Here is a 20,871-nt window from a genome sequence, read left to right on the forward strand (position 1 = left end):
TGGCAAGAATTAAATGTCTATTGCACTGCCAACTAATTAAGGGAATTATGCCTTCACGGTTTAACAAAATATGCTTTCTGTGTTACATAAACTTTTTGTGCAAGCAATTGTTCTTTCTTACTTGGCAGTTATTGTGCTTTCAGGTCCATCATGACAGACCTGTACTACCTCAGCCAAGCAGATGGAGTGGGCGAATGGAGGATGAAGGAGGCCAAAGATCTGTCGGATCTGGTCCAGAACCGAATCACCTATTTACAGGTACTTGGAAAAGATGCATTGTTTCTCTCTCTGTCTCTCTCAGGCTCTCACTCGCTCTTGCCCATCCATTTTTTTACTCTCCATCCATCTCATTCACACACACACACATGGAGTCAAGATGTCAAACACAACCACATCCAAATCGTTATAACCGAGGAAACCCATGCAAATGTTTCCCTTTTGCATGAACTTGCCAAAGCTCTTATGCATTTTTTGTCACCATCTTTCACACCTGCTTGTCTCATTTGCACCATCCATAACTGTCGACATCGCTTTCTCACAGGGAGCAGGTGAGGGGTGTGATAACACACAGTCTCTGCACTCAAATGGCTGAGTGGTGGGGTGCTTGTTTCTTGTCAGCGCTTTATGAACACATGCACACTCATATGATGTACAAAAATAGAATCACCATGCTAAATGACAGCTCAGAACTCAGTCATAAATAAATATGCAAGGTTGTCTCGTGATTAGCATTATAGAGCACGGTGACAAGATCTGAGTATGAAATTTCCATAATAAGGAGAAGCAGCACAATGAAGAGATTTTGTTTAATTCTACTCTTCTATTTTTCCATTTTTTCCCCCCAATACATTAAAAACAGTATTAAACCAATTATTATAGAGATTAGCAGTTTTTGATATTATTCATTTATTTTATTTCAAAGAAAAAGAATATTTGCTTTTACAAAAATAAGATTATATTTAAAAATGAATTCTTCATTTGACCTATATTAACCCCCTTTTCAAAAAAAAAAATGAAAACACATCTTCTGTACTTTATTACACTGACATCTGCTCCCTGGCTCTTCAAGAACATGAGCTGGTAAGAATGCTTTTAACACATCTTGTGAAATATTTTACAAGAACAACTGAATATAAAACATTGGGATAAAGCAATCCTCATCATTCTACTGAATTTGGGCAAACCTTGCTAAATGAATGAGAAATATCCAGACAACATACTCGAAATGCTGGACTTTTTTTTCTCTTCCAAAATGTCCAAACTCTTGTAAACCTGACGTAAATCCCCTCCCACCGCTGCGTACAGTAGTTCATCCAGTCCCACACAACACCGCACACACATTCACCGACGCACAAGTCCGTACATCCCCTGTTGGAACGCTAGCATTCCTCTTTGGTGGTGGCGCTGCGTTTCGGGGGCCTCGCTGCTCCCCACAGCATTAATGAGCCGGCATGTTTGATGAAGAGGACCTCGTCAGCCTGGTTGGGGCGGAGACAGGCCCACTAACAGCTGCTGTCACCACTGCTGAGGGATCACACCGCTCTACCAGCTGCCATCTCTAATTTATCACACACGCACACACACACGTAAACACAGACACAGTTTTGCACAGATGGGTTCACACACACACACACACACACACCTGTGCTGGACTCGTTCCGCTTATGCACAGTGATGCCTCATGTGCGTCTTTTGTTTTAACTGACACACACTCTAACCTACAGCAACCTACTCGCGTCCACATACACGTACGTACACAGCCTGCTGTCTCTGCCAAGCGCAGTATTCTCTCCCCTCATTCCTGATATAAGCAATTCCTTGTCCACCTGCTCCATCTGTCCACTCTTACAGTGAACATGGCAGCTCCTTTAGAGTGTCGTCTGTCAGACAAGGTTTTTTCTTCTTCTCACCATTCAAGCATTTTGACATACTGTACAGGTGAAAGGACAGATTCTCTTGTTGTCACACCAACCTGTAAAGCTTCCATTCATATCTTATTCTGCTATCTCTATGTGAAATTCTTTAATTTTTTCAATTCTATCCTTTCTCTACAATGTATTCCATAATACTGGTATATTTTATGAAAGTTTACACGGATTAGATTGGATAACTTTATTCATCCCGTATTCAGGAAATTTCGTTGTCACAATAGCAAGAGGGTGAGGATGCAGAAATAGGAAAGGCATTTTAGACATTAATAGATAGGTAATAAGTAAGTTAATAAATAAATACATGAATAAATATATAAATAAATAAGCGTGTTGCTGAATTACACATATATATATATATATATATATATATATATATATATATATATGTATATATATATATGTATATGTATATATATATATATATATATATGTATATATATATATATATATATATATATATACGTGTACATACATTAATTAAACTTTTTGCATTTAGAAAATAATAATTGAAGAAAATTGTCCCCAAACTTTGTATAAACAACAAAGCTACAATCACAATAAATGTTTTACATTGTTTTAGAGAAAATAAATACAAATTGTTGCCTTTAAATGTATCACAACACCTTTTTTACAAAGGGTGGTAACAGTAGTTCTAGCATAATTCTATTGCTGAATTGGCAATATGTCCCAATGGATTATAAAATATTGTTATTAACTGAAAATTTCACTTCTGCACAATCTCGGCATTTGCCATTTGCACTTGGCATGACACTTAAAATCTGCCATGGCAACGTTTAATATATAACATTGTCAATAGTTAATTCATCTATTTGCATGGTCTCCTCTCCGAAAAGCACAACAGCTGTTGCAATCTTGAGCGCGTCATTTTTTAGTTTAATTTCCGCGTCTGCTTGCGTAAGCAATCACGGGTGCATCTGATTTTTGCACACTTAAAACTTGGGTGAATCAAGCATTCAGTGACTTTGCAAGTTGATGAGGGCTAAAGGCGACAACTAATGTTGGGTGAAAAATATTTGCACATTATGAGAAATTAATCCCCTCCATCTGCTCAACTGGGTTAAGAATCTGTCCCAGCTTTGTACCACTGCCATGTGAGCTGTATGCTCGTCTCTTTTGATGTACATAACATGTGCATTAGCAGTCCAGCAAAATATTTCAAAATAATATGGCTGCCAAGAAAATCCCAGCAGGGTAGTTTTGAATGGAGTCCAATAGCTAGAAAGTCTGTTTGTTTTATTGTCAAACAAAGCAGAGTGAATGACTCCATTCTGGAAGTGTACTTGCACCAACCTTTGAGTTTACAGCCAGATATCTAGTTTAGGATACTTGGGCAAGCGAAGGTTGAACTCATTTGAAGTTGTTCCAATGGCAAGCACATTAATTTAAGTGAGCAACTCTTTTTTTATTGAACACAACTAATAAAGTTTGTGACTGTCAAAGTAAATCTTGCTCCTGATGGAGTGACCTATTCGAGCCAGCATCTATCTAAGATGGCTGGTATTAAGCATCCGTTATTGGCATGCTTTAAACTTGACCGATTGTGAGTGGCAAAATAATCGATATTGTTTAGCATTTTTGCTTATGTATCCAGAAAAGAGCTACATTTCAGATTGTCGTCATTTTAACAAATGTGTTACTTGTTGCAAGCTTTTTTGTTACCAATGCCCATTATAAAAGAAATAGAATAGTTGTTGAATGGAACATTTGTACTAGCTTCTATTTTTTTAAACAGTTATCAAGGCTCCAGAATGCCCTCAGAATTTAACAGTGCAAGACACTTTTACTTTTACCTACTTGTGCCTGAATGATAAGCATTCCAATTGTGAATAAAATTTAAAATTGTTATCATTGAATATTTTCTGTTGCAGAAAAATGTCTACTCCACACTGGAGCCCAGTTGTTGGCAATAAGCCACGAATACGCTACTAAAGTACTTTATTTGGCCATAAAAATGTGAAAATGCATTGAATTATTTCCCCCCATAGCATTTCCTAGAACAACATTAAGTGATTTATATAAAGGGAATCACTCTGCAGCTACCTTGGTGTTTCAGCACTTTTTTTATACATTCTCATAAGTGCCACAGTCCTGCAAAAGAAAGCAAGGATACATGCATGAAAACTACAGCCTTTACATTTTAACCACAGGCTTTAGCATTGTTCTCCTTGGTACCAAGGATACACCAACGCATGCACGTATCATGCTCTCCAAGGTCAAGTATGAAAGAGAAAAGAAATGCCTCATAAAAGCCCTTTGTAAGTCTGCTACTGTAGACTATTGGTATGCAAGCCTCTCACATTTTGAATTAATGCATTGGCACATGATTAAAAGTCACTGCAGCACAGAGAGAAAGGGAGTTTTACTTAATGGAGCATTCCATTTTTTTCCCTCCTCTTTTGTCTTAGCCCACTACTCTACTCTCAACCGTCTACCAGTCCTCTTCCTCACCCTTTACTAAATGCAAGTGGAATACTGTGAACCCTCCACAGCTGCAGCAACCCTAATGAGGAAAACACTCCCATCAGCCATGTAATTGCTGTTTAGGAAGAAGGTTGGCACAGGGATTGTCGAGTCGTTCAGTATCACAACTACGCGACTTGGTTACAAAACAGCCTATGTCACTCTGCCGGCTTGCTTTTGATCTTTTCCCTCTTTACTTTCTATCTATGTACGGTTGTTTCCTTACCCTGGTGTTATTTAGTATTCGTCACAACACATGTTTGTATCATAGCAAAGCTAATTCATGAGATGGGGAGAAAAAGTAAGTTTGAGTGAAGCAAAGGGAAAGAAGTCTATGGAATTAATAGTCTTGAGAGAAGGTGAAATATAGGTGAAGAAATACTGTATAAGCAGTATAAAATGAATGTCAAAAATCATTTTGTACATATAAAAAGCGGTTTAATGTATTCATTTGTGGTACACGGTCGATTGGTCGCCAGTCTTTTGGTCGCCGATCTTTTGGTTGCCGGTCTTTTGGTCACCCGGAAGGTAAGTGATAATTACCATTTAAATCGTTGCTCAAATTCCTTAAATACAAACTGTGAATTACTATTTAGTCATACTTAATGCCCTAGTAATTATTAGGCTAAAGAAAAGCTCAAAATTTCCCGGACTTTTATTGTTACTGCTTATGGCCATTGTTGGCTTTTATTGATGCATAGACCGTGTTGTTTTACCTTGTTTTGTTGCTGGTCTTTTGGTCGCCGGTCTTTTGGGCAACCCTTGTCGCGGTCGGGGCGACCAAAAGACCGGCGACCAAAAGACGGCGACCAAAAGATGGCGACCAAAAGACGGCGACCAAAAGACCGGCGACCAATCGACTGCACACGTCATTTGCATATCAGGAAATGGAAAAAAATGCGTATCTCCTTCCATTGGCGCATGGTTGAACTTTGCTATAGAGATCTATTTTCAGAAAAGTAATATGAACTTATGTATTTTTGGAAGCAAACCTGCGTGTGTTAATTGGCAGAGAACAAAAATAACACTATGCCCTTGTCCATTGTAATAATGGAACATGTCAGTGAGTGGGGCAGAGAGGCCCATTGTTGCTGCAAATGATGTTTTTTTTATAGTTTCAAGAGCAACAGAGATCAATGGCACATGGGGAAATTATATTATTGTCTTTTGCTGTCCAGTGGAAATGATAAATCTGAGTTGTTTCATTTACTCTTTGGGCAATAAAGTATAGGGTCGGATTATTAGAGAGAGTGAGGAACAGAAAACGCAAGCCAAGGTGAGGAAGCGGGTCGAATAATATGAAATAAAGGTATCAAAGTAAACAAGATCAGTCATCAGGTGTTATTAAAATTTAAGGAGCAGCCCTTCCGGTGAGGCAAGTTGGAATCAAGCAATAAAATTGATTAAAAACATTGTGTTTTCTTCTAGAACCCTCCGGACTGCAGCAAGGCCCAGAAGCTGGTTTGCAACATAAATAAGGGTTGTGGTTACGGCTGCCAGCTCCATCACGTCGTCTACTGCTTCATGATCGCGTATGGCACCCAGCGCACGCTCATCCTGGAGTCCCACAATTGGCGCTACGCCCCTAGTGGCTGGGAGAGCGTCTTCCTTCCTGTCAGTAACAGCTGTACCGACCGATCTGGTGCCACGACTGGCCACTGGTCAGGTAGGACCAAACACTACTCACATTTTACCCCAAACATACCACTTTTAGGGCCAATGAAGGTTGAGTTAAATGGTTTTAAACATGAAGTTGATCCTAAATATTGGAGAGTAAATCTTAAATGCATGCACTAAAGCACATGTGTCAAAGTGGCGGCCCGGGGGCCAAATCTGGTCCGCCGCATCATTTTGTGTGGCCCAGGAAAGTAAATCATGAGTGCCGACTTTCTGTTTTAGGATCAAATTAAAATGAGGAGTATAGATGTATATTAAATTTCCTGATTTTCCCCCTTTTAAATCAATAATTGTAATTTTTTAATCATTTTTTTCTGTGTTTTTAGTTCAAAAATCATTTTGTAAAATCTAAAAATACATATAAAAAAGCTAAAATAAACATTGCTTTAGATCTATAAAAAAAACTGAATATTCAGGGCTTTTAATCCTGTTCTTTTAATCCATTTATTAAAAAAAAAATCTAAATATTATATCTAAGATGGTCCGGCCCGCGTGAAATCAAGTTGACATTAAAGCAGCCCGTGAACCAACCCGAGTCTGACACCCTTGCACTAAAGGATAGTCTTCTAAACATTCAATTCAGTCAGTGTTTCACGTACTACTAGAGATTCCATTTCAAAGTCCCATTTGTATTTTTTTCTGGGTCAGTAAAAGGGAGCCACTAAAAATAAACACCACTGAGAAGTGGTTTTTGAAGCTTTTTGAAATGTGAAATATATACAAATAGGAAAAACAATGAGGGACGTTGTTGCTATAATTAGTTAATACCAACATTTATTTGCATTTTCAAACTTTTTATAAACAATGTTTTGTAATTCCATGAATTGGTTTGCTGAGCCACCTCTCTGACCAAATTAAATCGTTTGTGCTGCTACAGCTAAAAATCAAACGGGTTATGAAGTCTCTGGCTAAGCAGAACGCAGCAATTCCTCTAAAAGCACTTTGGCAGCTAATGTATTAGCAGAAGGTTGCTCCCCAAAGCTTTCGTTGCCAAGAAATTCTGTGACTTGAGAGTCCAGAAAAAGAATGTTGTGAAAAACTGTGAACCAAGGCCACTTCTCATCAAGGATGATGCCCACGTTATTAACTTGGAGCAAGACTGAATGGATTTCAGGACAGAGTGGCCAAAGGTTAGGACCATGTTACTTTAGAGTTTTGTCCCTTGCTGCTTCAACACTTAATAGTGAAAGCAAATGTATCCAATCTGAGAGGGTCTTCCAACTTTACTCACATATAAGGTGCCCTTGATCATTCCAGACCTTGCTGTGGTAACAAGACACACGCTTCTGCATCGGGTCACTAACGATCATTTCTGTGCTCCCTCACAAATAAACACTCTTGATGTTTATACTTTTTAAAGAAATGTTCCTTGTTTCGCAAAAACACAGCCCCATAAAATGCCACTTACCTTAAATCTAACTTTATATGAAGGACCTTAATGGAAGGTTTCACTTTCCTTAGTGAGAGACTCAGTGGGTCGCTTGCCCTGTTAAACCTGCTCAAAGTCCACCAACAGCAAGGTTAAGTGGGGTTTCTTTGCTTGGTAACTTGCTCTAAGGCTGCCTTTCCACTACATGATGAAATAATTCGGTCTGCTTTTCTGTATATTTTGGGTATGCTGAATGAATGACTAAAAAATGCATCAAATCAGATCAGATATATTTAATCGTAACTATTAAAGACAAATACGTCAGATATGTGCCAAAGTAGTTTCAATGAAAATCTTTAACATATTTACGTACAAGGCTTTTTAACATATTTAAAATACAATAATTATTTTTCATTAAGAAGAAACAAATAACCGAGATGTTTTTTATCTATACCGAGGCATTTTTGAAAATAGATAGAATAAACTACTCTTTTTAATTTCATCCAAAATCTTAATAGAACAAAAGTTATGATCTAAATGTATTTCTTCACTCCCCTCTGAATGTATGATTGATTACACCTCTGCAAGAACAAGTTCAATGTGCACGTTTATAACCCCGAAAGAACAATACCATCATAAAACTGAGGACTTCCTATCATCATGACGTCTTTATGCATTTGAATTTCCTGATATTTCTAGTTTGTTAAATAGATGCACTCCATAAAATTCATTTTTAAAGCTGACCTGAATGAGAACTATAAAGTAAATCTTATTTCAGCCTCCCTGTAGTGATCTGGAACAGAAACAGGCTTTGCTGATAAAATATAATGCAAGTGACTGCAGTTTTATTGGAAGATTGACACGAGCGGTCGTCTACACACACTGAGTGTTCACCCCTCGCCCCCCCCAAAAAAACAAGAGTTGCATAGGCAAACAAATCCCTCCTCCTTAAACTGCTGTTGACGCCTCAGTGGAATGTAAAGTAGTGGTTGTTATGCCCAACATATTTGAAATGGACAGTTTGTGATAAATTACCCTTCTGTCATATTCTTTTACAATATCTATTGTTGACACCAAGTTCAGACTAGATCATTTTGTACACCTAAAATGAATAGCTCCGACAAAAGATCAATGCACTGATAAACTAGGTTACACTACCAATGCACGTGCCGCAGAATAATTCATAAATATTGAGTTACGAATCGAAGACGTTGATATGATTACTAGATAGCCGTGCAGTAAGAAAAAAAAATGAATGCCTCTGCAAAACTGACAAATCTGAAGCGTTTGCAAAAGACGATAAGTGAATTGGAGGTTTTACTATCAGGCAGTGGATGTCTCTCTGTCTCACTTGCTATTACTTTCTCTCTGGTTGCCGCCTTGTTCTCGTGGCCACATCCCTTCAGCTCTTCATTTTTCTCCCTGCACCTCATTTGACTCATGCTCTCCTGGGCTCTTCCTTCTTATCTGCTTCTCTCTGGGTGCCTTGCCTCTCTTATTCTGCCGCCTTTCATACGTCCTTTTCGACTATCTGTTCTCTCTTTCTCTGCTATCTGTCTTTACAGCTTACTATAGATCCATATATGCCATCTGGCTGCCTTTGAGCCAACAGCTTATTCTTTGCATGCATTCTGCATTATTATGTGTCGTTGGGTTTTTAAAGGGAGGTTGTTTTGGCAAGCACCGGGAACCACTGACACAGTGGCCTTGCTTGTTTGCAGTGTAGGTCGACAGAATTAGGCCAAGAGTCTTCAATTTGAAGAATAGCTTGTTAATGTTACTTTTCAAATGCATGTGCCTATTTATGTCTTGAGTCGTACATTGCAGTGAGCGATTCTTTCTGTTGTCCCCGTAGGATATCGATTTAGTCCTTGGTTTATGGCCCCCAAAAAACAAAAACAAACAAACAGTTGAGTCTTATTCATGCTCCACCTTCCTTAAATAGCTTTTTATTGTTAACCCACTTCTTCCTAAGAGTTTCCCCTAGGATGTGAGGCATTTATAAGCATAGAATGAATTTATATGGATCTCCAACTGGGTATTTTCCTCGGGAAAACACATAGCTTCAGGGGATCAGAATCAAAGATAGCGAATACGTCTTTAAGGGACCTGCTTGTTTCTTCCTGCGCATGGGAATTTGTGGAAAACAAAACAAAAAGATCGGATTAAAGTGGTAATAACATGCAATTCACTATGCTGGAGGGTGTCAATTTCAATGAGTTGTTATTTGGAAATCTTGTTGGGTAGCATTGTAATGAAATTTTGAGTTCTTAAGAAATGTTAGCGTTATTTTTACCATAATGGAGTAGTAGAACACAGTTGTGGTCTAGTATATCTTTCCGAGACAAAAAATTGTGGAGTGTGGATCAAACAACTAATTTCTTAGCGCGACCCATTAACTGAGAGTGAAAAGTTTTTGTTTTACTTGAGAAAATTTAGGCGAACAAGAGCAATGTATAATTAGACCAAGATGGGTTATTCCTTGGAGGATGTGATTCAGTTCATTTGCAAAGTGACTGGAGAAGCATCATGTTTATTGCTCAGTGTTCTCTTGTCTCTTTGGATTCAGCTCTTGAAATATGTATGAAGCCTTCTAGGTGAAAGCTTTTGGATATAATTGAGTGGCTGTGGGTGGAAGATCAGTCCATTTGTGCCAGGTCTTAAAGCTACATTCATACCTCCAAATAAATAAAAGGCCTCGATTGTTGTATAGGAAAATGTTTTTTTTTGTCCATGTCGTAGATGTGTATACTGTGGTTAATGGTTTACACCAAATGCTACATGGGTGTGTTGATAAAATGCTTCTTCCATCTTGAGATTGCTTCATTCAATTGCTTGTCCTTGTCCCTAACACGTTTTGATGGACCCCTCATATTAAAGGCAAATTTATGCAATCCTTGTGGCCGTTTATTATTTAGGAAGTAGGTGGTGTACAGATGTTGTTTATAGCTATAATAAGGCTTGTCTTGTCTTCTGTGCTTTGGTGGTCTCAAACCTGATTATATGTAAAAGTGTAATACACATACACATGCATGCTTGTGAGGGTTTTATAACTGAAAGAAATTGAAGGTTGTCTTCCAGGCATATCCCTGCTGGTAAAATGAGATTATCAGGGCTGCGTGCTTGCAGTTTATTGTTTTTTTTCATTGGCTGCTCATTAGATGCTACATTTGCACCACCTGTTTTCCCTTTTGTATGCATTTCAATAGTGTGCATGTGTGTGCAATTAAATGCACATGGTAAGACAGTTGGCCTCGATATGAACTTGGAAAGTTCTGGCAATGTTCGAAGATCCTTTTTTTTTATGGTACCCGGAGAGATGACCTTGTTTAATCAGCAACCCTTTGCCCATGGCATCTGGCAGTCTCCACTCAACCTCCAGCGCACATGGCTGACCACCACCATCTCCCCAAACATGACCATTACCCAGCCTATATTTAATTCAAAGTTACTCACTTTTGCCTTAAAGCAGGAGTATTTGAAGAAAAATAAACACGAGCTCCAGTTTTGCATAGTCGTATTCATTAATGCAAGTTCCTCCACCAAGACCTAATTATTAGTTTCTCTCCAAACCAGTAGGTGTGTTTTCTTTTGCACAGATAATTGGTCAGAGGCCGCTTTGAAAGTGGACTGTAAGGTCCAACAAATGAATTGTTAGATTTGAGATCAAATTTTGTGTTTTGGTTATCCAAGCAAAGGAAACGTGATGCTAACAATACTAAGCTGTACTATGCATAGTTTTGCTTCTGTTTGATGAATGCTGGAAGTAATTAAATAGACCCATTAAATAAAAAATAATAATTCTATTCATGGTCTTTACAGGGGAAGCCCATGATAAGGATGTCCAGGTTGTGGAGTTGCCAATAGTGGATAGTCTCCACCCTCGTCCCCCCTACCTGCCTTTGGCCATCCCTGAAGACCTGGCACCACGTCTACACCGCCTGCACGGTGACCCCTCCGTTTGGTGGGTGTCCCAGTTTGTCAAGTATTTGGTACGGCCCCAGGCTTGGCTCGAGAAGGAGATCCAGCAGACTACAGCCAAACTGGGCTTTAAACACCCCATCATTGGGTAAGAATGCTCACCTGCCGTGTATTTTGTCTAAGAATATTTGCATTGTTTACCATGTTTGAACGTTAACAGAACCCTGATAATTAGGAAATGAAAACATAGCTTTGGACCTAAAGTGTAAGTTTCTGCAGAGGTTATTAGGTTAACTAGTAGCCTGCCATGGAACTTTTTGTTTTTACTTTAGTCTTAATAATCAGTTTGAATATAATGAGGTTCCCTTGTTCAATTATTCGAAATATCCACAGCTAAAAAGCCTACACCAACACTGAAACTTTCCAACATGTAATTATTGTCGATATAAAAACCATCACTTCTACTCATATTCCACTAAAAGGTTTTAAACACCTAATTGAGTTGCATTTTTGTTTTTCATTAATCTCACATGAACCACCCTCTCCTTAATGTCCTGCTAATTAAAGATAGCACTAATATAGCCGGAACTACATTTTGTCTTTAGTGAACAGACATGTTCTTTAATGAGGCTTTCGTAAGAACTTCAAAGTATATTTAAATAGAAGGTTTTAAGGGATTATAAAACCTAGTGTTGGATGATGAAACCAATTAGAAGTATTGCCTTTTGGTGAATGCAGCATTTGGTCTGATAACAGTTTTTGATATGTGCACGATACACTGTAGTTAGACTATCTTTGCCTTACACATAAGAACGTGTCTAGAGAGTTTTAGGGCATAACTTTTGGTTGTATCTTAAGGTGTAGGTGGTTTATAACTTTGTGTAATGCTGACAACATGAGAACATGAGTGTTTATAATGGTTTAATGTGCCTTGGATCCTGTTAATAGTATTTGATAGCATAAAAGAAAGGTTGCAATCTGATATGAAAAGTATGAAGGGCTCAGTTATCCTGAAAAGGCCCAGAATAGAACTACTACTCCTCCACCACAAGTGTAGGTATTTCAAAAAACTCCTTGGGGTGCTTTCTGAACATCTGTCTTGCTGGCAAAGTGAGCTGGACCTGTCCAGCCGGGAGCTGAACAGAAGGGAACACTGGAGGGACTGTGTGTCAAAACTGACCCTCGGCTAAACATGAGGAGGTGGCCGAGGTACAGAAAAGTCTGGACATCTTCATTTAGACTGATGCCACCTGGAATAGTTGCAAAGGAGATAATGCATGGACAGATGGATGTTTCTTTACTCATTTTTCTCCCTTCTTTGCAAGACAGCTCGATGCCCAACTCAGGGAGCATTTGCATTTTGCCTGCAAGCCTATTCTCTTTCCTTGCATCAGCTATTATTGTAACCTACTCACCGACCCGGATGGGAAAATTTATCATTCAAGAACCTTGTGCATGATGATGAGTGCAGAGCAGGCAGTCAGGAAAATTTGCCGTAAGTGCAACTCACTTTGGCTTCCTTCGCTCAGATGGACGGAACTTTTTCTCATGTCCCATGAGTCTCCACCAGGCATCAAATACTGGGGAAGTGAAAAAGTTCAAAGTAAACAAGACTGCGAAGCCGTGCCGTCTTAGTTGTCCTCGAAAATCACATTCGTACATTCTTGCCGCTCGAGACCGGTCCCTCACAACTTTTTTTTTGGGGGGGGGGGATCTATATGGTTTCACTGCAAGCAATACTTACTAATCATGGTCCCTTTTGCCCCCCGCTAAGCTCATTTCTCTCTCACTCCTGTTACATTCTGAAAGCCTTCGTCTCCTTTCATAATCAGAGCGGCTGCTGTCTCTTTGAGTGTTGCTTGACTCTCCTCCTCTTTATGTCTTCTTTCCTTTCTACTTTCTGACTCATTTCTGATCTCGACTTGCGTTTCATTTGTTTTTGACGCTAAGACTTTCAGATGTTGGACTCCCCTCGTACCTCTCCCTCGCGTTCCCTTTGGCACACATCTGTATTCAAAAGCTCCTCACACTCATATAGTTTTCCACACATCTGTTACGCTTCTTTGTGTCTCCCACGCCTCTTCTACTACTCACACACGCTCATCGTACACGTTCTCCTTCCAAATCGCTGAGAAAAGGTTTGATCGCTCCTTCCCGCCACACTTTAAAACTTCCACAATGAGCTAATCTTGCAGCAAATTATATGTAAGCTAGTGTCAGCATTCTTGGTGGATAATGTAAAAAAAATATAACTCACCCAGTTCGTCGGAAAAAATCACACACCTATTTTATTTAGTCTGCGTATCCTTTTCATCCTTTATTGAAGAGAAAAGGCCATTTAAATGATACATATGATCCTCTGATGCTTTCTGACAAGGTTTGTCATAATTAAGTTGGACATTTGGTAGAATTCGGAAGGTCTCAACATAAGAGGAGCACTTAGCATGCAATCTTTTTTGTTTGTGTCTTATGTTATGTGCAATTCTTATAGCAGGTGCATTAAGGAAACATGAACGGCATGAATATTCAGTTTAAATTGGCTCCATAATCACAAAGTGCTCTTTTTTTATTTCACCCCTAATCTGCGCAGCCTAGCCAGGGCATCATGCAACTACTGAATAAGACAATAGTGCATCTGCCTAAAGACCGATATAGCTCCTTAGACGAGGAGCCCAGTGATGTTTAAATCCTTTTGATATTCTTCCAAGGTGCTGACGTCACATGTAAATAAAAGATTCATTGGCTGTATATCGTTTTTTGGGGAGCACACACAAACATGCCTCTTGTGGTGTGGGTGTCTCTGAAGTATGGTGGTGCTCATTGCCAAGATGTCGTCTGAATAGAGATGCGTACTTTGAAATAATGTCAGGGGCTGTGGTGAGAGAACTCAGGTGTGACATCAGGGAAAAGAAGAAGGAAAGTGATAGTGATCATTACATAACGAGTCAGAAAGACGAAAGGTGTAGAGTGGATAAACACTCGCTCTTATACTTGATCACTTCATCTTTTGTCACCTAAAGAAAGGGTTATTATTTCAATTCTTGTGGACTGCTGTCTGGCGTAGCTTTTTTCATATTGTCTTTCAAAGTTTTCATCTCATACAATATATACCATCATTTAAGGACTATAAGCCCTTTACTTTTTCCACCCATGCTGATTACTGAAGTTCATAGTGTATGGTGTATTTATGGAATGATATGGGCTAATGTGCTGCATGTCTTTTGGTGTAAATATCCCATAATACAATGTGGATAACTGTGTCTTATTGTGCACTGCAGCTTCGATGCAAATAATAGCAGTTGTTTTGCTGGGGTTGGCTTTTAGTCAGGTGCAGGCTATAGACCAAAAAGGACAGATGTTATTCACTAGAGCTGCTTTGTTTAAATGCTCCTTGCTCCTGAGGTCCTACCATGTGGAATTTAACCAGCATTCTGGCTTGCTCCCAATTTTCTAACACATGCATGTCAGGCTCATTTAAGACCGTAAAATGTCCATTAGTTGTAAATGTGACTGGTAAATGATGATCTTGTGTACTGCGTGTGCTCTGCAAATTGCGGGCAACTAAACCATGAAGCACTCTACCTCTTATCCAAAGCCATGGTGACGTTTATTAACAGTGGGAGATTTCCAAGCAATGTCAAGTCTGCCAGAAGGCTGAGTCTTATTTGAATGACTACATCTATTTGAATGCAATGAATAGCAAAAGACTGTTTTGGCATTATAAACTGTATAATATAATATACATTATTACTCAAACTCATATGAACCACTTCAGGTTTGAGTCTTCCTGCCCATACATGGCTGAAGTAGGCTCAAGCACCCCCTCAGGTGGATAAGCAGTACGTAAGATGGATGAATGAATCTCCTTGACCCCCTTCATTTTGTCTGCTACTGAGGGAACCCCTCCTCCAATTGAATGACGAGATTTAGTTAAAATTATCCGCCAGTAAGCTAGTAATCAGACTTTTTAGCATGGAGTAATCTGTCAGTAGCTGATAGCTTGACACCCAACAGCAGCATGATGGAATATTGCAGTAGAGATCTGACACGCAGGAATTTACTTTTGGAGAAGATGATGTACTAAAGTTATTAAAATAACGCAGAGAAAAGTCCAACAATCATTCACAGCTCCGAAGGGACAAAATATATATAGATGTAGGACAAAATCTTTGAAATGATTTGTCCAGTTGCAAACATTTTATTTAAACTATTATACACTTTTATAAGCCAAACAGGTGGCCAGATTTGGAAATAAAAAGAACATGCAGTGAAAATGTGCTCCCAAATCACTCCTTGAACTGTGGATGCCAAACAAATAATTGAGTTATGGTGTGAAAATAGACACAATTATGGCCAAATAGGCCAATTATCCAAATGGATAAAAACCCCTTCAATATCCTGATTACAAATTTGTCATAACAAATGAGCCCACTCTTTTTTTTTTCTTTTTAATAGGTTTCCGCCCTCCCCCTAAAATCCACAATTCACAATTCAGATATGGTTTCGTGTTTATGTAATGAATAACTTCTGGATGGAATAAAAATTGGGTTTCAGCATCCATCACTTTGAGGCATTTGACATGCATTTTCACCTGTCCTTTTCTCTTTTCGTTCACCTTCACGTATTCCGTCTGCTCCTGCTCTGTCCTAGATTGCTAGAAGGAATGACAGAAATAACAGGAGTGTTTCCTTTTTTTCCCCTCTCCTCTCTTGCCCTACATAAACCACTTCAACCAACCCTGTGCGTGTGTGTGCAATCACTATCTTCATTTGGTGGTCTATACAAAAATATTGGCGCTGCACAAATGGAAAAACGTGGGTAGAAGGTAGAAGGTTAATGCAACTGTAGTATTTGTCAGAAAGTTTTGGGACACAATGTATCAGGACGCCTGATGGAGTCATTCCGGTGGGGTGGGATTTAAATAGTCCTCCCATTCAGGAATGCCCTAATATTTCATTATGTCTTTTCTCTCTTTGTGTGCACAGTGTCCATGTTAGGAGGACAGACAAAGTAGGCACAGAGGCAGCCTTCCATCCTATAGAAGAGTACATGCTGCATGTAGAAGAGCAATTCCAACATTTGGCACGACAAGGCCACGTGGACAAGAAAAGGGTGTACCTCGCCACAGACGATCCATCCTTGCTGCAGGAAGCCAAGACGAAGTCAGTCTCCATCACTCATTTTGCTACTAGCAATCTGTACTTTAAACGATGTTGAATATGTTTATCTTGTAATTCTTTGTGTGTGTGGATTTTTTTTAATTATGATTGCTTTTCTTGCTTCCTGGCTGCCCTTTTTAGGTATCCCGATTATGAGTTTATCAGCGACAACTCCATCTCGTGGTCGGCGGGCTTACACAACCGCTACACGGAGAATTCTCTGAGAGGAGTCATCTTGGACATTCATTTTCTTTCCCAGACTGACTTTTTGGTTTGCACCTTCTCCTCACAGGTTAGTGCACCCTTTATTAAAAAAGAATTCGCATCACTGCATGCTTTAAAAAAATGAATTTTTCCATCTTGGCTCTTAAAAGAGTCATTGCAACAAACAAAAAGGTTCAGTTTTAGTAGTCCTTGCTGAAATATTCCTCATTGAATGCTTTCAAGATGTTGTTGTTAATGTGAAGTTTCAGGGTTGAAATGAGTAGGCAAACATATGACCTTAAATAACTTCAAATCAAAAAATATGGTGGGTAATGACGCAACTAAGGCAAGTAAAAGAATTCTGAAAGCACAAAATCTATTCGCAAATTGCATACTTCAGAAAAAGAGGCAAATGTTTAAGCATCTTTTTTTCTGTATGAGTGGCTTTTGATGGTTAAATTGTGCACACAAAGACTTTGTGATATTTTGTTTTTGTGTGACAATGAACCTGAAATCCACTGAGGGCCTCAGTACGAATACCAAAAAAAAGCATTTAACGTGAACGTTTTGTGCAACTTGTTTGTCAAAACTGCGGAGTTCACAGGAGTCATTTGAGCCACAAATGGAAAAAAATACATCTCAATTCTTGCCTCTGTTACAACAATCTTTTCTAAACTTACTGATTCTTCCCTCCGAGAACACCATGTTCGATCAATGAACTTTGGATCTGTTGCTATTTGTCGTCCAGGTCTTAAAGTGTGCAAAGTGAACCAAACTATTAAACAGTTGGACATGTCCATTCAAAAGTTGAGAGAAGGTCAAATTCAGTTCACCGATTAATGTCCTTGTACCTTTTATCTTTGAAAGCTGAATATACTTGACTCAGAATACAACTAGAAGTGGACCTTGCATTTCTATAGCAGAAAAATAGGTTATACTTCATAGTGTTTCCATTATATCTTAATAGAAAGATTACATTGAGCAAGAAAACACATGAAATCTTGCCTCTTCTCAAATGTTGACTCCAGAATGCTTATAGTGCACCTCTGGTTGCACTTTTAAGTCATTGCTGGCAAAATAAAACAACACTTTGGTCCCATAAAATGAGCCCCTTCATATTTTACATAGATTGCTGTCTAATTTCAGGTTTTATGGTGTATTCAGTCAACTTCCAGACAAAGCAATTCTCCCGGGTTGGCCGCACTTGGCTCAAAATCTTCAAATAACTCATTTAGCTTATTGTTGACAATGGCCATGTCCACATGAGGCAATTTCTCACTTGAGCAAAAATATAGTGCTACCACACTATTAATATTACAGCACTGAAATTTATGGGGTTTATTCCCATTAAAATTGGAATACCTGGTCCAGTGGGGGAAAAAACCTTTTCCACACTAGGTAAAAATACTTTGCTGCTTCTTGGGGGCTCAACTTTGAATGTAAATGAACAATCCACTCAGTGATTCAAAGTGACAAAACATAAGAATCACTGTCAACTCAACAAAGTGTTCATTCAATAATGTACAACCAAAAATGGGGGAAAAACCGCATCCACTTTGCTTGTCTACACTGAAGATCCCCTTTCCATTTCCCAGCTTCTTTTCATCCCTCATCTTCCTTCATCTCCCATTTACTTGAAAGGTCATTTTCCAGTGGCCAATTATATTTCAGGCTGCAGAACCTTAAAATATAAATGACCTGTTTGGTGAGTTTCTGCCATATCCGCTATCTTACCTTTTAAAAAGCTCGCTATACCTTGAAACCTGCTTTTGGTATGAGCTGAGGGCCACTAACCCTTTTTCGGCAAGCCCACCCAAGCAATATCACAGTTCTGATTGGTTTCCATCTCAGGTGTGCCGCGTGGCCTATGAGATCATGCAGACCCTCCATCCAGATGCTTCGTCCTTCTTCTATTCTCTGGACGACATCTACTACTTTGGAGGCCAGAACGCCCACAATCAAATCGCTGTGTACGCCCACCAGCCCCGCAACAGCGAAGACATCCCGCTAGAGCCCGGCGATGTGATCGGAGTGGCCGGCAACCACTGGGACGGATACTCCAAGGGCATCAACCGTAAACTGGGCCGCACCGGCCTCTACCCCTCCTACAAGGTCAAAGAAAAGATCGAGACGGTCAAGTACCCGACGTACCCCGAGGCCGACAAACTGCTCGAGTCCCACAAAAAATGAAAGGAGGGAGTACATAAAAATACAATTTAAATAGTAAGAGAGGAGACGAAAGCCGTAGACTCCGGTTTTCAGGGAAGGAGGCTGTTTTTGTACAGGAGGAAGACGCCGGCAAAGCACGCCGGATGAGAAGAAAGGACCTGCACTCATGTGTGACAGGACTGCACTCAGTATATGTTTGTGTGCGAGTGTGTGTGTATGTGTGTGTGTGAGTGTGTGTGTGTGCGAGGCGGAGGGGGGTGTATGGACGGATATGCACTTGTGCTTGTGTCAGGTCACAGAGGACTTGAACCACTACTCCCCCGTCTGACGCCTTCAAGCGGGGTCTGTCGAGTCTGTAGATTTCAAATAAACCAAGGAAATGTTTGGAAAAAGGAAAAGATCAAACTGTCCAAGGGCAGCGCGGATCGTTACTTTCAAAGACTAAAAACCCTCCCTTTTCTCCATAACTTTCAAAACTGGAGAAACAAGTGTTTTATTTAATGAAGTGGATTTTGATTCTCTCTCGGCCTTTGTTTTTTGTTTTATTTTGTTAAATGAATGTAGTGTATCCTGTTTTTGCCACACTCCATGAAGTTCCTCCAACATGTCCCACGTGCAATTAATTTTAATGTACCTCTTGTGCTTTTTATTCCTTTCTTTAATGGTCTTCTTTTTTTTTAAGTGTGCTGCTTTTGCGTTTTGTACTGCATCACGTGTGTGTGTGTGTGTGAGAAAGGGAGAGGGGATGTGTGTGCTGCTTTTAAGGGACCATGTCAGCAACTTGCCTGGTGCCTGCTTTTATTTCACCGCCTCCGACTCAATTGTGTTTGTGTGTGCGTGCCTGGCAGCGTGGGATTGGGGGTCGGCGTGTGCGTGTTTTGCGGGGGACTATGGACAAGTTCAAGCACCCCCTTTGTTAACAATGATCGGATTATTAGGATGATGCACAACAACACATTCGCCAAATGAAGCACTCCACAGCTGTCTTATGTTCTCACGTCCATCCTTTTGTTTTTTTTTACTTTGCTATTTTGAGAAAAAATGAGGGCCAATCTGTTTTTAGTAACAATAAGGCTATGTCTTCTAAAAAAAAAATCCATCTTTAATGAATTTTGTTCCTGGGCATTGTCTTTGATGACCACACATCGAATAAACTTGAGAAACCAAATGTGGGTTTTCTATTTAAATTGTTGGAATTTGAAACATGATTGAATTGTGCTTTTGTTTGTTGGTTTACAACTGGTGCATCTTTTGACATAACCCATCCATTTTTACACAGGTGGGCAGTTGCAGGGAGTGGACTGAGCAGTAATTGAGCCCATTAAATTGTCAGTATTTGACATTAATGATCTGCAAATAATTTTAGGTTTCCTCTCCATTTTTCGACTTATTAAGCATGTTGAGAAGGTAAGTTATATAACTTGTTTTATTATTATTATTATCATTATGAAAGTGATTGACTACTCTTTATTATATATATTTGACACGGGAGCAATTAATTAATGGGACATGGGGTTTTAAATGTCAACAAGTCCATTGAACTTTTTTATATTTAATCATTTTTGTAAGAAAATGTCTTAGAGAATTTTTCCTAGAACAGAAGCAATTCAGATTCATCCAGATCCTCTTATCATATAGCCAATTCTGTAAGCTTTAGCATCTCAACATTTTTTTTCAGGCCGAGAATGTATGAAAAAATCAGATGGTTGTGTTTTATTTATTCCTTAGATTTCAGACAATGCAGAAAATCTTGTGTCATCTCTCCCTTTAGGCATGTCTCCAAGTGTCCAATAGAATCACAGCTTTTAACATTTGTCCACCTCCTCCCCTGTATTTTCTCACGACTATCCCATTTTGTCCTCTGTCATCGGAAACATTAAAATGTAACTCAGATGACTTACATGACCATTCAAAACGAATCAGCCCGCTTGATGAATGATTTTTATTTCACAACCAAAAA

General features: G+C 39.3%; 1 protein-coding gene across 4 annotated transcripts in view; it reads left to right on the forward strand.

Annotated features, from left to right (window-relative positions):
• fut8b (fucosyltransferase 8b (alpha (1,6) fucosyltransferase)) overlaps positions 1-20,079 on the forward strand; it is a 72,754-nt gene extending 52,675 nt beyond the window's left edge. For all 4 annotated transcript variants that reach the window (XM_077586474.1, XM_077586473.1, XM_077586472.1 and 1 more), the window contains 6 exons: positions 144-258; positions 5,841-6,078; positions 11,281-11,527; positions 16,365-16,541; positions 16,680-16,830; positions 18,594-20,079. In XM_077586474.1, coding sequence (XP_077442600.1) covers positions 144-258; positions 5,841-6,078; positions 11,281-11,527; positions 16,365-16,541; positions 16,680-16,830; positions 18,594-18,932 — 1,267 coding nt within the window. In that variant the 3' untranslated portion in view covers positions 18,933-20,079. The remainder of the gene's footprint in view (positions 1-143; positions 259-5,840; positions 6,079-11,280; positions 11,528-16,364; positions 16,542-16,679; positions 16,831-18,593) is intronic.
• The last annotated feature ends 792 nt before the right edge of the window (positions 20,080-20,871 follow it).

This window comes from Stigmatopora argus, chromosome 19 (genome assembly GCF_051989625.1).
Source record: "Stigmatopora argus isolate UIUO_Sarg chromosome 19, RoL_Sarg_1.0, whole genome shotgun sequence".
NCBI classification, from domain to species: Eukaryota; Metazoa; Chordata; class Actinopteri; order Syngnathiformes; family Syngnathidae; genus Stigmatopora; species Stigmatopora argus.